Below are 18,545 nucleotides of genomic sequence, written 5' to 3'. Positions count from 1 at the left end.
TTTTGAATGGATTAAATATAAATATTGTTGAAATTTTTTTGGTTTATATACATTTTAAGAACTATTATTTGTTCATGTTTAGTTTTAATATTATAGTCTTGTAAATGTTAAATTAGTTTTACAACTTAATAGTTATAGTAATTATATTAAGAAAATGAAGGAGTAATAAGTGAGCTTGAGCTAAGTCCGATTAAGGCTCACAACCCGAATATTATGTGAGTTGAGTATGAGTTTCACATTTACAAACCCGAAACTCATAGCCCGAAACCCGAAAATGATTCAAATTAAATGAGCTGAGTTTGAACTCATCAAAGCCCGACTCATTAGGCCCGATTGACAGGCCTAACTCGAACCAACGACAAGCGTTTGGTAATGAGATTTAAATTTAGGATAAAATACACTTTACTCCCCTATAGTTTAGCAATTTTTCACATAACCCCCTATAGTTTCAAAAATTATATATAACCCTCTCATAATTTAGACTAAAATATCAAAGTGACAGAAATAATCCTCTATAACGAAATTCGTGAAAATATCGAAATTACCCTTGTTTCAAAACTAAAATAGCCGAAGTTTTTAAAATATAAAAACATAATATGCATAACACTTTAAACCCATATGGTATTATGTTTTACTTTATAACTCCCTTATGGTTTAATACTTTATCACATAACCTCCTTATGATTTTCAAAGTATATATAACCCTTGTGGTTAATAAATAATTTTGAAATTTACATAGTTGTATTTTTGATATTTTAGTTGACTTCATTATAAATGCAAATTTCGTTATTTTGATACTTTAATATAAACTATGAGGGAGTTATGTATAGTTTTTGAAACTATAAGGGGTTATGTGAAAAACGCTAAACTACAAGGGGTAAAGTGTATTTTATCCTTAAATTTATGAAATTACCCCTCTTAAGGTTTAGTAACAAAGTTTCTAATCTGATAGAAGATAATAGGAGAGATCGTGGTCGAAATCCAACCAACTAACATCACTAATGATGGATAAATAGTTATTGAGGGGGTTTTTTTCACAACACTTCCATGGAGGGTAAAAATACACTTCCATCATTTTTAAAAAGGTAATATTAATTAGGAAAAATATATAAATGCAATAGAGGGTAATAATTATTAGCGTATGTGTATACATAATAGGTTGGGTAGAATTTAAATGTGTTAATGAGTTCCATTAGACACATGTTAAAAAACCCATAGTCATTTTACACAATTTATTTTCAAATTAATATGAATAGTAGGCAATTCTCCAAGTAGCAGTTAGTTGAGAATTTGATACAGAATGAGGACCTCGGACTTCAGGAATCTCCTGTCTATATCGATATTACTTAATTTAGGATTTTTTAATTAGGATTTTTTTTCTTAATAGACGGTGGAGTTTTAGTAGTTTTCTTTATTATTTCATTTCCTATTCTAATTAGATGTTTGAGGAGTTTCTTATTAGTTAAGTAGTTTTCTAAATTAATTAATTCCTATTCCTTATGTAATTCTGGTAGTAGTTATGTGCCTATAAATAGAATTATTAGGACAATGATATTCATTCAGGCTTTGACAATATTATTGATATTTTAACACTTGTAGTATTGTTTCGGTTTTATACCTTGGCCCTTTGGGTGCGCTCTAGATTTGAGATTATTGTTGAAGCTTGTTTATTTTGTGGAATTAATCATGAATCAACCTTGATTTCTCTACCATGGAGAGTATTCGTGTAATCCCTTTGTCATATCACACTTCTGTCTCGTGTCAATTGGTATCAAAGCAAGTTTCTCCTGTGATGAACATTGATGTGTATCACAATACATTGGATCGTGGAGAAGAGGGTGATTGCGCCTGGAAAGTTGCTCATGACCTCACCCTTATTCGACATGGTCCACATCAATTTCGAGATAGTTAGACTATGAAGCACCATCTTCAGATGATACAATTTTCACAAGTTTTGTTGGGTTAAACCCTAACTTTGGTTTGACCCAAAAAAAAAAAAAAACCTAACTCTAGGGACGAATTTTGTCAAAACATGCAGCTCGCGTATATGGTTTGCAATCTTTTGCCAAAGGAATGTGAGATTAAAGAAATAAATTATTTCGAATCAGGTGCAGAATTTTGAATCATATCTTTGATTCGGCAATGGATGGTAGTAGTTGTTGAAAGCACTATAATGAATTTGTTAAAATTGCCCGTTAAAGAGCATTCCCCAATCTTATAGGATTGGTTGGATACGAGGGGTTGAACACCTGTTGAGGTGATTGCAAGGTGTCATGTTCCGTTATCCATTGGTAAATATATTGATGAAGTTTTGTGTGATGTTGTGGATATAAATTCTTATCGCTTATTGCTTAGTAGACTATGACAATATGATGTAGATGCTATCATAGTGGATATAACAATATTTATTGATTTGTGATGGATGGCAAAAATATTGTTCTATGACTATTGAAAACCGGTTCACAATCTAGGTCTAATCAATTGAAAGGGACTAATTTGTTGCCTATATTTTGCAATTTTAACACAAGTACGAAGGATGTTCAAGGTGCCAAAAATGTTGAAAAAAAATTCCTGACACAACTGTTGAACTCCAACCAGATTTGGTGTCTAATAAATCTGAACATATGCAACTATGATTTCGGATAACAAAAATAAAAGTCCTTTTAAAGAGACTGAAATCAATCAAGTTCCTTCAACTGCAAATCTACTTCTTGGTTTGCCTGTCACATCCATGGAATCAGTTCTTATCTCGAGTTATTGAGCTATTGGCTCTAGAAAGAAATGTGTTTGAAAAGTTTTTTCCAATTGATAATTTTCCTTTGAAGATCAAGAAAGTTGAGTTCCTTGACAATCTGGGAAAAATCGTAAAGTTTATTTTGATAATTGTGGACAATGAAGTTGTTGGTTTTGAAATTGTCTTGGGATCATATACAACTTTCTATATTTATGACTGGATGTAACAGTTCCATCACAAGCATCGACCCTATAAAATTCGTGGCCGGATCATAGTTGCATCTTCTCATGGTTCCTATATTAAACTTCTCTGTGTGGAACTTGGGGATGAATTTTTCTTTTTTTAACTGGAGGAGTTTGATATAGAATGAGGACCCTAGGGTTCAAGAATCTCTTGTCTATATTGATATTACTTAATTTAAAAATTTATAATTAGGATCTTTTCCTATAAGATGAAGTAGTTTTAGCGCGCGCTTTTCTTTATTATTTCATATCCTATTATAGTTATATATACGTTTTAGAAGTTTCTTATTAGTTAAGTAGTTTTCTAAATTAATTAATTCCTATTCCTTATGTAATTCTAATAGTGCTTATGTGCATATAAATAGGATTATTAGGACTATTGCATTCATTTAGACTTTGGATATTATACGTGTAATTCTTATTAGGACTATTGCATTCAAAAAATAGGATTATTGATGGTTTATCACTTGTGTTGTTTGGGTATTATATTGTGTCATTTGGGTGCGCCCCTAGTTTAAGAATCTTGTTTATTTTGGGGAATTGACCGTGAATCAATCTGTCGGAGCAAAAGCGTGATAAGATAAAAGAGTTACACGAACACCTTTCATGTAAAGAAATCAGGATTGATACATGATCAACTCACCAAAATAAATAAGATTCAACAAGAATTTCAAACTCAGGGCGCACCCAACAGGACAAGTTATAAAATATAAACAACATAATAAGTGTTAAAATAACAATAATATTGTCAAAGTCTAAATGAATACAATAGTCTAATAACAATAACATTGTTGGAATCTAAATGAATAAAATAGTTTTAATAATCCTATTTATAGGCACATAAGCACGGCCAGAATTACATAAGGAATAGGAATTAATTAATTTAGGTAACTACTTAACTAAGAAAAACTCCTAAAACATCTCATTTGAATAAGAATAAAATAATAAAAAAATCTGCTAAAACTATTCCGTTTGTCTGAAAAAGGCCCTAATTTTAAATATCTTAAATTAAAGCAATATGGATATAGACGAGAGATTCCGGAGGCTCGGGTCCTTGTTCTTTGTCAGAGTTTTTTCCTCCTCCTGGATTTCCAAACTTTTAAGTTTTCATTTCCCAAATTTTAGCAAACTTTTTTCTCCCATTTGATAGCAGAAAAATATACCACGTTTCTAACTTGTGGCCAAGCAATTAGTACTACGATTAAAGAGCAGTGAGTACAATATGTTTTCAAATCCGTTTTTTGAATTTCCCTTTAAGTTCGCAGGTCCCACGTTGCCATCTCCTTTCCGCAACACGTGCTCCTATTCAGCCATGTCTGTCCGACAAAACTTTCTATCTTTACGCATTTTAAAGTCAGGTTCGGACCATATAAAAAGCACTAATCAGGCATCCATTTGAGGTCTCGTGGACAGTTTTTGAGATTTGTCTGTGCACTCCAGATTCTTCTTCAGCAAAGTGCTCCCAAACCCCAGACACAAAGGTAAATTAACTCATTTTTAGGTGAAATATTTTTGTCCCAACTTCCCATTTTTAGCTGCTTTTCTGTAACATTTATTTTATATATAGATTTCTTTTTGGTTTATGTGACTTTGATCTTTGTTGTTAATGTGACCCTTTGTTTTCCTTAATGTAAGGATTCCGTTTCTTTGATGGATAGCAACTATCTAGTACCATGTTTAAGCCTTGATTAAGTTGAGCTGATCTTGTAATTCAGCCAATATTTCGTTATGCATTAAATCAATGATTTAGCGTTGATAGAGTTGATCTTTCATTTTGTCACAGATCAGAGGAAATCCAGACTTTGGCAGTTAGAGAAATTGAAATGACTTCTCCAAGTAAACGAAGGGAGATGGATGTAATGAAGTTGTAAGTTCCATTTTCCTAATAGTATCCTGTTTCTATGCATTGAGGAATGGACAGAAGGAATTCTTGATGTTTTTGAATTGAAAATAAGTCTACTTACCTGACATGGTGTACCAGAAGTTTCCGCAACTTCAATTAGAACTTTTAGTAGGTTAGCACATGAGCATTTGATATATTATGTACGAGACAGTTAAACTTTGAATTCTTTTGCTGATGCATTCTTTGAAAAGATGATTTAGATTGAAATGTGATGAGCTCTGAAGGTTGATGGTTTATAAATTATAGTCCTCTGGCTCCGTAGATGACAAGTCAGTATGTGGGTAGATCTGGTAGATAAAGGAGAAAGCCTAGCGAGGAACAGGTAAAGCAATGAACCAGCTAATGAGGGAAACTATTAGCCTGTACTTCCATCTACATTCCAGATTGAAAATCTATCTATCATTTTTGTCATGTTGCTGTCCTTTATAGTTTGAGCACAAGACACGATAATGTCCTTGTTCTGTTCATTTCTCATAGTTCTAGTAAGTTTCAAGGAATAGTTAAGGCCTGAAAAGCTGTCGCACTTAGCTTTCTGCACAAAATTTTCAATTCTTTCTTGTATAAGTTCTTATGACTTATGAGAATTGTAGATGTGTACAATCTGGTTCTTGTTCTGTAACCAAAATTGCTGGACTAAAATGGGCATGGCATTTGATGTTTAACTAGGGACTTTTAATTGTTATATATTTTTCTCATACGTGAGCCTTTGATGATTTGACTATCTAGTTGATCACTCACGATTGTGATTATATACCTAACGACTGTACCAGTTTGAATCTGATAAGATACAGAAGGTATTAGATCAATGCCTTGCCCATTCGCCCCATACAAAACTTGTCTGTCATCAAAAGGAAGAATTATTCTACAATTACTACATCTACGTTCTGTGAAATATTGTTGTTGTGAACTGGATATGGACATAAATCAGCTCTGACTTGTGGTGATCTTGTAAACATTTGCATGAGCTGGTCCATATTTGTCACAATTTGGGTCCTCTGGTTCGTAACCTGTTAGTTGGTTGGTAATGTAGCAATACTACACCAATACAAGTAATGGATTCACTTGTAAAGTTCATAACTTAAAAACATGGTTGGATTTATGCAATTTGAGCTATAAATTGGACCTTGCCATGGAAGTTGAGACTATTAAAAGCAAAGGATCAGAATACAGTTAGAGAAGGAATGCTAGTGCTCCAGTTCCTCAGTAGACTCAACTTATGCTCCAAAGTTATCTTGCAATTTGTTATATCTAATGTTTTCATTTCTTTTGAAGCGGTAATTATTCTGCCATGCATGCACAGGTACAAGTTTTCTAATGTGCAACTTGAAAAAGATTTTTTCTTTTATGTATATTGACATGTAAAATAAAATACAGAATCATTTGTCGTCATTAATTTCAATTTCTTGCATTTTGCAATACCAGATTCTGTAGATTTATGGCTTTTGTTTTTACTGGTTGCAAGAAGGATTAACTGGTTGCTTTTTTGGCCTAAAGATGATGATTGGAGCATTGTTTTCCTTTTTTTCTCAATTTGATATTCTAGTTCTTTACCAAACAATTTTCCTCTTGAGAAAAGGTAGGTAGTGGAAGTTCAACTAATGTGTCAAATCCAGCCAGATGCTTGTTTGATGCTGTTGTATCTTTTTCAAGAGATATCATTCTCATTGAAATCCATTGTTGCTCCTGAACCTGGATAACACTTGAATGATGTGATATAAAATATCACCTATAATCTTTTGATCAATGGTGATTAGTAGATGACAAGAAGACCTCTCTGATTGATGATGTTTTAAATCTGAAAGTATTTTGTTGCAAGACAGCGTATTGCTTTTAATATAGCGTGGAAACTGTAATGTTGATTAATTCACTTTTTTCTGTGGTTGTGTTTGTTCAGGATGATGAGCGATTACAGTGTGGAAACCGTAAATGATGGGCTCAGTGAATTCAATGTGCTATTTCATGGTCCAAAAGAAAGTACAGTACAATTCTCATGCCTTCATTTGTGTAGTGTGCCTCATATTTGCTACTACAGTACAGTTCTGTTTTCTTTCTTATTGTTCTTGTTTCAAGATTGTACATTCTTTTTCTTAGGGGAATAAGTAAGAATCTCTTCCAGCTTTGCAAATAATAAAGTTACTGGAAGTTGGTAAATTAAAGCTTCCCCTCAATCTGATACCTTTTCTTTTTTGGTGCATTCATTTTCTATATGAAATAGAAGGATGAACTACTTTTGCTTCCTCTTCTTTGGCTTCAGTGGGAGGGTTCTGAACTTTGGCTTTCTCTTGCATTAAGAAATTATGTATTGTTAAGAATTAGTGTTCCAAACATTTCTGTCTGCATGTGGACCAGAAGAGATTTTTCTCTGGCAACATTTGACTTCTCAGATGAGAATGATTCTGCTGCACATCAATAGCCTAAAACTGTTCAAGATTTTTGCAGGCATATATGAAGGTGGGGTGTGGAAAGTCCATGTTGAGCTTCCTGATGCTTATCCATACAAGTCTCCTTCAATAGGATTTGTTAACAAGATTTTCCACCCAAATGTTGATGAATTGTGAGTTTGCTTGTGCTCTTGGCACTATATATTTTCGTCATTTTTCCAGACTAGTAATACTGTAATCTGTCCAGTCGATCATCACATTTCCTTTCCATCATTCTCTTACGAGAGACATAATTACTTTGCAGTGTATTCATTTTTTTCTTGTTTACTAATACAGTTCTTGTTTGATGTTATCAACTTTCAGGTCCGGTTCTGTCTGCTTAGATGTTATTAATCAATCATGGAGCCCTATGTTTGGTATAATCAGCCATCAAATTAGTTTGCTGTGTTATATTATGACTACTTATTGGATCAGTTCTAATTTTAAGTCTCGACGTTGATTAATTATTGCTATTTATTTTATGCAGATCTTTTAAACATTTTTGAAGTGTTTCTTCCACAGCTTTTACTTTATCCTAATCCTTCTGATCCATTAAATGGTGATGCTGCATCATTAATGATGAAGGACAAAACTCAATATGAACAGAAAGTTAAAGGTAAGACCTTCCACAGTTTTTCTGAATATTGAGCAGTATAATATTTTGTGATCATTTGGTCATTCCAGTGTACTGTAGTTGTAAAATTTCTCAGCAGAGAACAAATAGGAACAGGATTTGCAACTTATGGTTTGAAATCATAGTAAGAACTAAGAAGGTTAGAGAACCACCTATGAAATGCAAGTATGCAACAGTTATCTCTATTTATCAAGCTACAGTTTAGTTTAGTGCTTTAGTTTTAGTCAGTTTGCATACAAGATAGAAATTGGACAAATGAGAAAAAAATCTATACCAATCTTGTTATGATTTGTGATTCTTTAGGAAACATGGGAATCTCATCTTGTAATTTGTGCAATCAGTTTAGATTCTCATGTAAACGGTGATCGGTGTCCAAGCTAGTTTTCTTATGGTAAACCATTAATTTGCAAAGTATGGCTCTTAATCGATGATAAAGGATGCTGGAACAGAACAGGGGTACATAATTACTTTTACTAATTCAAGCTATTACATGATCATGTAGAAAACACGAAACATTTTCAGGACTATCGGATGCTGTAGACAAATGATCTGTCTCTGCATAAGATTCATTTTTTTAATCTACATTTATGGTATGGAAAATAAACTCGTCACTAATTATTCATGCAAGCAGAGTACTGTGAACGCTATGCGAAGGCGGAGAACTTTGTGAAGTCCAAAGAGGATGAAGAGAGTGAAGAAGAGGACATCAGTGATGGACACTGCACATCATCCGATGATGAAATTCCAGGACTAGAAGACCCTTGAATGTCCTTGGGATTTCAAGCCATTTTATGCCCATCATTCAACCACTTTTTGCGACCGTATTTGGCAATCTTTAGGTTACCTTGTAAATCATGAATGATGTGGCTTTCAACTTCAGATATGTTCACAAAATCTGTAGAATTTGTTTATTGCAGATGCAGCTAGTAGAAAAGTTTTAATTACTGAAAAATCAGAGTCTCTCTTTTGTCTTTTTTTTAGTCCTTTTAATTTGATGAATCTGATGACAAGTTTTATACTAACTTTCGCCCCTTGTACAACCCTTTACAAATTTAAACTGATAGTATACAACTTGTGAATGACTTTGTACATGTTTTTGGATGGGGCCAACAAACTTTTCAAAATGAGAATTACCTCCTAATTTACATAGCTGTTATGAGGTTGTGCAAGTTGTTTATAACGATTGATGAGTTACAAACTTGTCAGAAAACTTTTACATGGTTTGGGAGCAACTGCACAGGCAACTATTCATACCCATTTCCGTGAAATTATGTGATTTTAGAATTGCTGATGCAGTGTGAATACGAGGATATTTGTTCTAGCATAAGTTCAATTTTTAATCCTTTTCTTGATTGTGACTACCATCAGTCTCTGTCTTATATTCAGTTGGTATTTGTTTATCTTTTCTGTTGCCTGGCTAGATTAATCTTGGACAAAGACCATACTATGCAATCGGCTGCAGTGTGTCATGCATTTGTTCATGGTAGACAAATCGAATTTTCTGAAAACCAAAGCAAACGACTGATAAAAAAAATACACATAATGAAAGTCCACAGCAGGATATACATAAAGTAATTGCCGTCCAATAATCTTTAAAGTTCTGTTTTTGGCTAATTTTTTTTTGTAGGAAAGGATGAACAAAAACTGTATAAAGAAGTCCAGAGGTGGTTGGATGGATAGTAAGGACGTGCAAAATCTTTATCTGCCCTATGAAAGAATATCCTTGACTATTGTGTTTGTTTGATCTGAACAATTTGTCATACTTGCACAACTGGCAGATGATGAATAAGAAAGAATGGCTCCAATGAAAAGTTTAGAAGAATAACTATTGCACTTTCTTGTTTGCAAGTATGACAAGGTAAATGAAAGGTTAATGGAAAAAATCTAATGGGCCCAAGTTCAAGAATCCGCAAAGAAGTGGAAAATTTTCTTCATGAATTTCATGATTGTTCACCACTAATGATATAACTGCAATCCATGACATTAGAAAAAGAACCATTTGTGTTCTAAAGACCAAAACGTGTCGAACCAGGATTACAATATCATTTCTCAGAAAAAATAAATATAGTCATAAAGCTTAGAAAATCATTAGTAGCATTATCAAACCGCTGTACTTGTTGGGAAGGCAACGGAGAAGTACATAAACTTTCAAAATGTTGACCTTTTCCAACAGCCGGCATCAAATATACAAAGTTTTCTGAGGGGATTTCAGTTGGCTGTAAAGGATTTCGGCAGCAGTAGTCGCCGTGTGGTAAAAATCATCTTTGCAAATTCAGCCAATTGGCATGTTATATTGCCTTTAGTCGCTGCTATCATGTTGCTTTGTTCTTGGAAAACAATATGCTCTGACCAGTCTTTCAGGGATTTTTACAAAATGCAGAAGAAGTGAAATATAGTGGGCTTTTCATAATTTTTGCATTGCTTATGCAAGATGGATTGTGTTCCACCCTCCTGGACATCATTCATGGTGTTTTCGCTTCTTCTGGTGAAGGTGAGTGCAGAAACAGTTGAAGTGAGGCAAGCATTGGTGCAATTTCTGGACAACATTTATCCAGCGAATGCTGGAAGAGATGCGAGTTGGGGGTGGAATTTGAGCTCAGACCCCTGCGATGCACGGTGGAAAGGGGTGGATTGTCGTGGTACTTCATCTGTCAGGAAAATAGTACTTAATGAGATCAATCTCACTGGAATTCTTGATGCCAGTTCTCTGTGTGTGACGAGATCACTTGCTGTTTTGAGCCTGAATGACAACAATGTTTTTGGAAATTTGCCTGAAGAGATATCAAATTGCAGTCGTCTGACACACTTGTATCTTTCTGGAAACAATTTCACAGGCAACCTTCCAAAATCTCTTTCGAGGTTGAATAACCTGAAAAGAATTGATATATCGAACAATAGATTCTCCGGTGCATTGCCTGATTTGTCAAGAATCTCAGGCTTGTTATCTTTCCTTGCTGAAAACAATCAGCTCAGTGGAGAGATACCAGATTTTGATTTCTCCAACCTTGCAAAGTTCAATGTTTCTTACAACAATTTCAGTGGACCTGTTCCTAATGAGGATGGTCATTTTGGTCCAAGTAGCTTCTTGGGTAATCCTGAATTATGTGGACAACCACTATCAATTGCATGTCCAACTCCTCCACCTGTTCCAGCTCCAACACCAGCCAAAAAGAAGCATTCCTCAAGCAAACAATACCTTATCTACTCTGGATATGCTATTTTGGCCTTGATCATTATATTCTTGGTTGGCTGCAAAGTCTTCAAGAGGAAGAAGCATGGTGCAAAGAATTCAATGGCAGCAGAGAATGAAAGTAGCAAGCCTAGTAGTACATCTAGTGATTCAAAGATTAGGGAAGGAAGTCGGTCAGAATTTTCCATAATGTCTCCTGCAACAAGGAAAAGTTCATCTCTAGTTGTTCTTTCAAGTCCAATGGTCAATGGCATGCAATTTGAGGATCTGCTACGAGCACCAGCAGAATTGGTTGGAAGAGGAAAACATGGAACCCTCTATAAGGTCGCACTCAATAATTCAGTGACCTTAGCAGTGAAAAGGATCAAGGACTGGGAGATTTCACGGGACGATTTTAAGAAGAGGATGCAGAAAATAAATGAAGTGAAGCATGCGAATGTGTTGCCTATTGTTGCCTATTATTGCTCTGAGCAGGAGAAGCTCTTAGTTTACGAATTCCAGCAGGATGGCAGTCTCTTCAGACTCCTTAATGGTAAGCCAAAGTACTTCTCCTGGCATTTGATTCCTCATAGTCTTGAATTGCACAATTTTTATGTGTAGATGCTTTAACTTCTGCAATATCTAGTTTTGAAACCAAACAGTAGTGTGTCAAATGTCGAGGAGAAAGGTTCATACAACATGCTTCATTCCTTTTCACAAATTTTCTTAGACTTCACCAACATATCCTTGTTATGTACTCTAGAGAACTTGGGCATCTAGTTCTTTAATCTCTATCAATCTTTAAGAATAGAAAAAGGGAAATTAGAAAGAAACTGTTTCTAGATGAGGAAATTAGGTCTTTGACAATTAGGTTATATATGATTCTCTTTTATGTATGGTCCCACAAAACTTCAGAACAAGAAATGATTTTCAAACACATTGAACTACATGTCATATTTATTCATTGCAACCTCAGAACAGATGCAACAATTGATTGCAAAAGTAGGTAATCACCAAAAAGGGCAAAATGGAATCTAATGGTGATATTTGTATCTCCAGAAAACCAGAAAAGTGAGATGTTTGATTGGGGAAGCAGATTAAACGTTGCAGCTAGTACTGCTAATGCATTAGCTCTCATGCATCAGGAGCTTCACAATGATGGCATTGCACACGGAAACCTTAAATCCTCCAACATATTGATGAACAAGGATATGGACCCCTGCATTAGTGAGTATGGCCTAAAGATGCTTGAGAATCATGATGAACAATTTACTACTCAAATTGAAAGCATAATGGATAGTGATTCACAAGGCAGCAAGAAAATCTTCAAAGCCGACATTTATTCCTTCGGTGTAATTCTCCTTGAGCTGCTGACAGGCAAGCTTGTTCAGAACAGGGCATCTGACTTGGCTAAGTGGGTACATTCAGTAGTGAGAGAAGAATGGACAGCTGAAGTTTTTGACAAGGCACTGATTTCAGAAGGTGCAAGTGAAGAAAGGATGGTTAATTTGTTGCAGGTGGCTTTGAGGTGCATAAATCCTTCCTTAGATGCAAGGCCTAGCAGCAGTCAAGTTGCTGTGATGATAAACTCTATAAAAGGCGATGAAGAGAAATCCACAAATACAAGCATTGAGCTCTAACTTCTGATCATAAATGTTCAGCCATCACGCTTCCTTGAAATGACAGGAAGATATGTTGATCTAATATCTGAATGCAATGCTTCCTCTTCATGCAATCTCAGATACCATGAAATGATTGATTACTACACTGCAGATATGCATGAGCTCTCAAGATGTGGTTAAAAAAAAATTCTTTTCTGTATTCATAATAACTTTTACTACTGTATTTATGGAAAATTTTGACATTTATCTTGTAAAAGTGTAATTTTTTTGTCCAGATTTGGTGTTACTATATTATCAGCTTTGCTCAGCCTGCTGTTGAATGTTTCTCAGTCTGCAATAAAAGGTGTCTTTTTCTTTTGTCCTCTAGAGCAAGTTGAAGAAAGCTTCCCTCCTAAAGCATCCTTCTTCGCTCTTGCGCCCTGTCTAAACTCGGTCAAAAAAGCCGCCCCAAGTGGTGAACCAAAGGAGGTCTTTGGCCCTTGTCCTCACTCTGATCAAGGATCTTGCGGTAAGGGAGATGGGATATTGATCCACAACTATTGACAAAAACAAAATCTTATAAACTTCAACAAAATGTTGCCAGTTAATTGTTGTGAATTTACTGATTCAACATAATATTGATCGGATGAAATTCCCGGGGTAGGAAGACAAGGATCAGAATAAATTCTTCTCTGTTTAACTTGCCTTAACAGAACCGGATTGTTTAGCTCTCTCCCTAATATGTATACTTTCACAATTCTACACATGAATATGATGTTTGTAACTGTAAACCTACTTAACTGAAGTTGAACAAAAATTTAGCATTTGCACTGCCCATTTTCCTTATGAGATGATTTAACAGTGTCAATCACTATAATGCACTGCAAAAGCTAGGTCAATTTGATCCATGGTCCCCAAGCTGATATTCTCTTGTTTTTCTTTGGAAAGATCCCGTAGGACACAATAATGTCTATCTATAATATGATTTTCTTCCAATTGAAATGACCTGGGGTTTTCCCAATTACATGACTCCCTAAAAATCAGATGGTTGCATATACAGTTGGAGAAATGAAAGGATTAAAAGTTCCCAACTTCCTTGTTAACTTGGCTTAATGTCAAACAAAGTTAGGCTACGTTCTATCTGAATGATTAGTCATAATCCCCCACTTCGAAGGACAATAATGGTGGATGGTTTTGTCACCGCACGCGTTGCTTTGTGTCATCTCATGCTCAAATGTATGGAAAACAATGAGATACAATAGAGTCTTGCATCTCCATTTTTGCTCGTGTTCTCCGGGCAAGCATTACAAGTTTAGGTAAATTAGTTTCAGGCTCTTAAAACTTGACTCAATATCTAATTTGGTCAACAATTTAAATACAAAGAAGGAAATAAGTACAGGTGTCGGTGAAGTCAATTGTACAAAATTTGTTTATTTTTTTCCCTTTTTTCTCTCTGACTTGCTTTTTTGATGGGTGAATCATGAATGAATCCTAATGAATAGAAAGTTTGAAAGTTGGTAATCAAAATTATTCTCCACAGGGTTGGTGGACTGCTTAATCATTGCTGATATACTTTTGGCTTACTCGTCTATACAAAAGCATCACAAAAGCAGTGTGAATGGGAGCTTTGTTTAAAATTTAACTTCTTGAAAACCTTGACTAATTTAGGTTGCTGATATCCTTTTAACTTCTCCCCCTCTCATTCTCCCCTTCTTTTTCTGCATTATGGCCGGCAAAGCAAGCACGAATATGGTGTTTGTAAAGAAAATAATTGCAATGGATGTATACTGAAAAATCAACTGATCCCCTTTTTGCATTGTAGGATCCCCTAATATATAAATCGAGGATACAATTTGATCGCTTAGCCATATTGATAATATGCAAATAGGAACAGAACAAAAAAAAAAAAGAAAAAAAGTAAAGGTACACCAAAGAATTCAGGACAAACGAGAAGGGACACAAAATGTAGGGCGGTGAAAGTGACATATGTAGTACATTTGGTGAAGTAGGGAAAATTGCATCACTCATCCTTCACATGTTATAGATGTAAAATTTTAATCGCTCATAATCAAAATGAGTGTTTTTAGTTCTTAAAAAATAAAAAAATGCTTTTGGTCCCTTGTCATCTTTTCAGTCAAATTTTGGCCAGAATAGGTCATGAGCACATCACATGATCAGTTTTAGAAGGGAAACCTTAGCAACTCACTAGGTGATGATCCAATTTCTCACTTAATCTACCATTTTTCCCAATTATTCTCCATCCAAACCCTAATTTTGCAAATCCAAATGTATACAATCCATTTCTCTCTTCCACCATGATCCTCCCATGTCATTCTGACTTCCACCATTGCCACCACCAACCCCCTAATCCCTTCTTACTCCTATCCCGCCACCTCCTCCCCTTCTCCCTCCATCGTCCTCTTCTTCCTCTATCTTTAATGGTCTTGTAATTAGGTCCATCTCTTTCACCCTCTATTTTTTAAATTACATGGAAATGGGTCTTGTAAAGTTTCAAACCTTTGTTCTAAATATGTTGATTCGTCAGGTTATATGGTTGATTTTGGGACTTGCTAATGTTCTATGTTTCATGTGGGTTGTTTTGTTAAAAATTTCATGAGTTTTGGTGATGTTTTTGAGGGGAAAAAATGGGAAGCAACTGCAGCTGTTTTGGAGATTTTGACCATTTTTTTTTGTATAGTTTTGCTAAAAATATTGCCTGATTTATAACCTATACAAAAAATAGAGTGGAGTGGTAAAATTTGAGAGAATTCTATAACTAGAGAATAACGGCCTGCAGTGGCACTATACTAAAATTTGCCATTGTAGATCTAGTGAGCTTTGCAAGAAAATAGGAAAAAAAATGAAATAAGATGATAGAGAAAGGAAAAAGAAATGAAAAAGAAAGAAAGGAAGAAGAAGGAAAATAGAGAAATTAAGTTTTTATTGAAACTACGCCATTTTGGTTATTAGTTTGGCATTTGGAGAATAATTGAGAGAAATGGTTAATTAAAAAATAATGGGGCATTAAGTGAGTTATCAAATTTGCCTTTAAATATTGATCATAGTTATCATATTTTCCCTTTAAATATTGATCATGTGATGGATCGGTAACTTTTTCCAGCCAAAATTTAACCAGAAAGGTGAATAGGGACCAAAATAAATATTTTTTATTTATTAGGGACTAAAATCGCTCATTTTCATCCTAAAGGACTGCGGGTTGGTGCAATATTTCCGGTGAAATTTAGTGATGACCCAAATTGAAACCATAATGTTGAGAAATAGTGATCAAAGTCATTAAGCAATGTCTTGAATAGTATCTTGCACTTGTCACCTGCTATTATCAGCCTTGTCTCCTTTTTGCCTCCCCCAAAATGCTTGTACCCAAAATTGACAACAACATATCAAAGAATATTTGTATCATGGATATTTCAATTTCACAATCTTGGTGTCTCATTACAAGAGATTGGCTTTGATCAGTTACTGATTTTTCTGCACAATCAGAGGTAGGCCAACAGTAACCTGCAAACTTTACTATCACTCCTTGAGATTCTCCCTGTATTATCAGTTTCCCTTAACTATGTTCTGCAATTCTAATCAGACTCTCATCTTGATATGGTATTTCAATTTAATTATTTTTTTACCGTTTTCTCCTATTCATAAAACAATTTCCTGAAACTCATTCTTGTATTCTTTAGTAAGTCCCTTTTTTTTTCCAATTTTTATTTTCATACTTTTCAGGATTCTAGATCAGACCACTTAGAGAAAAGTTCCCAGTTGCTTACCATCTGAGGAATAATATCTCTTTTCTGATGCTTTTCCTCCTGTATCCTCTACCTAGAGATTCTACCCCATTTGGTAGGTAATAAAATATTCTCTTTTAAGCATACCAACTCTGGAGATTCTTAGAGAATTTGGCAATTTGGATAACCAACTTGAAGAAAAAGGTGAGACATCTCTTCTTACATTCTTCCCTTCCTGCCCATTGCAGATTCCTCAGAGAGTTTTCCACTTTATCTCAGAAATAACAATTCCATCCATGGGCAAAATCAGTCCAATAGTTCTACTAGTTATAATCATCCTAGCAGTAATCTTCTTTGTCTATGGTTTGCTTCATCTTCTCTTTAGATATTTCATGAAGATACCATCTTTTTCAGCGGTTTCTCAATCCAATAGAAACAGAGAAACCTCAGGTTCCCATGCTCTTCAAAGACAGCTGCAACAACTCTTTCAGATGCATGATTCTGGCCTTGACCAAGCTCTTATTGATGCCTTGCCAATCTTTTATTACAAAGACATTATGGGATTGAAGGAGCCATTTGATTGTGCTGTTTGCTTGTGTGAATTTTCTGACCAAGATATGCTAAGATTACTTCCCCTTTGCAGCCATGCTTTTCATCTAAATTGCATAGATACTTGGTTACTATCAAACTCTACCTGTCCATTATGTAGAAGTGTCATTAGCTCCGGGACTCCCATTGGAAATAACCCTTTGTTTAATTTTCATGGATCAAGAGAAAGATCGAATCGCTCTTTGGTGGACTCTGAGAATGAGCACTATTGCAACCACAAGCCAGATATTATGCAAGAAAGCGCAAGCGAAATGAGAGTTTTTTCTGTTAGGCTCGGCAAGTATAGAAGCATTAATGAAGAGGGTAGGAATGGAGACCATAGAAGTGATCAGATGGAAATGATCAGTAGCTGCAACTTGGATGGAAGGAGATGCTACTCAATGGGCACATTTCAGTATATAGTTAATTCTGAGATGCAAGTGGCTTTATCCGATGGAGATAGTCTGAAACTAATCAAAGGTAGTGTTGATCAAGGAAACTTTGCACCTGACAATACGGAAAGAGAAGGAAAGAAGATCTGTGCTAGGACTAGAAGGGAGAGCTTTTCTGTGTCCAAGATATGGCTTTGGTCCAAGGAGGAGAGTTCTCAAAGCTTATCCGAAAACACATTAAATGTGAATTCTTTTAATGTTGATATGCCTATGATTGAAGGAACTCACTAAATATCTGCATCATCTTCTTGCTGCATTTCAATTTTAAATAGAGAAATTAATAATCTATATGCATCCAAAGGTTATTCATGTTAGGATGATATGTTTTGTCTTCTTGAGTTGAAGTATTATATAACGGTCATTTTCTTAGGAAACAAAACTAATTATAATGATTGTACATTAAAATGACTCTTGAGTTTTGTTGAGTAGATGATTTGATTTCATAAAGGCTTGATGCAAAATGTCTCCTTGAACTTTCATGTCTATAAGGTTTGCTCTTTAAACTATCTGTAGAAGATTAATTAATACTATTAATTTGTTTCGTGTTACACACCAGCACATGGATTTGGTTGGTTTTGCTTAAATGCAGAGACTATAGCATCACAAAATGGATGGCTTATCAAAATACCATTATAAGTGTAAAATTGCTTCGAATTTTGTTGAGATTGGGAACCAGAGCAATGAATAGGAGAGGTGAGAATGAGAACTCCCATTTCCATGCAAAGAATCGCTTAGTGGTTTAAATCCTTTTCCAAACAGATCCTTTGTTTTAAAACTAAAATGACCTTGTCTAGCACTTGGTGTCACTCAGGGCAGGTGCCTTGTACAAAAAATTTGTCTAATAAGATTTGTGCAACAAGGAGTTGTATTCTCTTGGTCCGAACAAATGGTAAGATCTCTATGCCCTTGGTGGAATCCTAGGTCGTGGTAAATTTGTTTGGATCTTGGCTTGGCACTTGATCCTCATTCTCTCTCTCTCTCTTTTAAAATAAAAGTTCGAATGAATACGGTTCCGATCACCCTTATGAGTTAAGGTATGTCCTAAGAACGATAAGTTAGCTA

At 34.9% G+C, this 18,545-nt stretch overlaps 3 protein-coding genes across 7 annotated transcripts; all 3 read left to right on the top strand.

Moving 5' to 3' along the window:
- Positions 1-4,001: 4,001 nt before the first annotated feature.
- On the top strand, positions 4,002-8,885 carry LOC113741205 (ubiquitin-conjugating enzyme E2 5). Of its 5 annotated transcripts, none has more exons than XM_027268699.2 (8): positions 4,002-4,457; positions 4,760-4,843; positions 5,142-5,201; positions 6,774-6,853; positions 7,319-7,433; positions 7,624-7,676; positions 7,787-7,915; positions 8,565-8,885. In XM_027268699.2, the coding sequence occupies exons 3-8, from the start codon at positions 5,155-5,157 to the stop codon at positions 8,696-8,698; spliced, it is 558 nt and encodes a 185-aa protein (XP_027124500.1). In that variant the 5' UTR covers positions 4,002-4,457; positions 4,760-4,843; positions 5,142-5,154; the 3' UTR covers positions 8,699-8,885. The 5 variants fall into 5 exon arrangements, with proteins under 5 accessions (XP_027124500.1, XP_027124498.1, XP_027124499.1 ...); XM_027268697.2 differs by having other exon boundaries at positions 5,080-5,201; XM_027268698.2 differs by having other exon boundaries at positions 5,071-5,201.
- Positions 8,886-9,009: 124 nt separating this feature from the next.
- On the top strand, positions 9,010-13,081 carry LOC113741552 (probable inactive receptor kinase At2g26730). Its single transcript, XM_027269086.2, has 2 exons — positions 9,010-11,655; positions 12,162-13,081. Exons 1-2 carry the CDS (start codon positions 10,365-10,367, stop codon positions 12,740-12,742), a joined length of 1,872 nt encoding a protein of 623 aa, XP_027124887.2. The 5' UTR covers positions 9,010-10,364; the 3' UTR covers positions 12,743-13,081.
- A 2,935-nt stretch (positions 13,082-16,016) lies between these two features.
- Positions 16,017-17,944, top strand: LOC113741164 (RING-H2 finger protein ATL46-like). The gene is made up of 2 exons (XM_027268645.2): positions 16,017-16,206; positions 16,442-17,944. The coding sequence occupies exon 2, from the start codon at positions 16,740-16,742 to the stop codon at positions 17,712-17,714; it is 975 nt and encodes a 324-aa protein (XP_027124446.1). The 5' UTR covers positions 16,017-16,206; positions 16,442-16,739; the 3' UTR covers positions 17,715-17,944.
- The last annotated feature ends 601 nt before the right edge of the window (positions 17,945-18,545 follow it).

Source organism: Coffea arabica, chromosome 4e (assembly GCF_036785885.1).
Source record: "Coffea arabica cultivar ET-39 chromosome 4e, Coffea Arabica ET-39 HiFi, whole genome shotgun sequence".
In the NCBI taxonomy this organism is placed as follows: Eukaryota; Viridiplantae; Streptophyta; class Magnoliopsida; order Gentianales; family Rubiaceae; genus Coffea; species Coffea arabica.
Note: the sequence above shows the minus strand (reverse complement) of the source record. Positions and strands in the feature narration are given on the sequence as shown.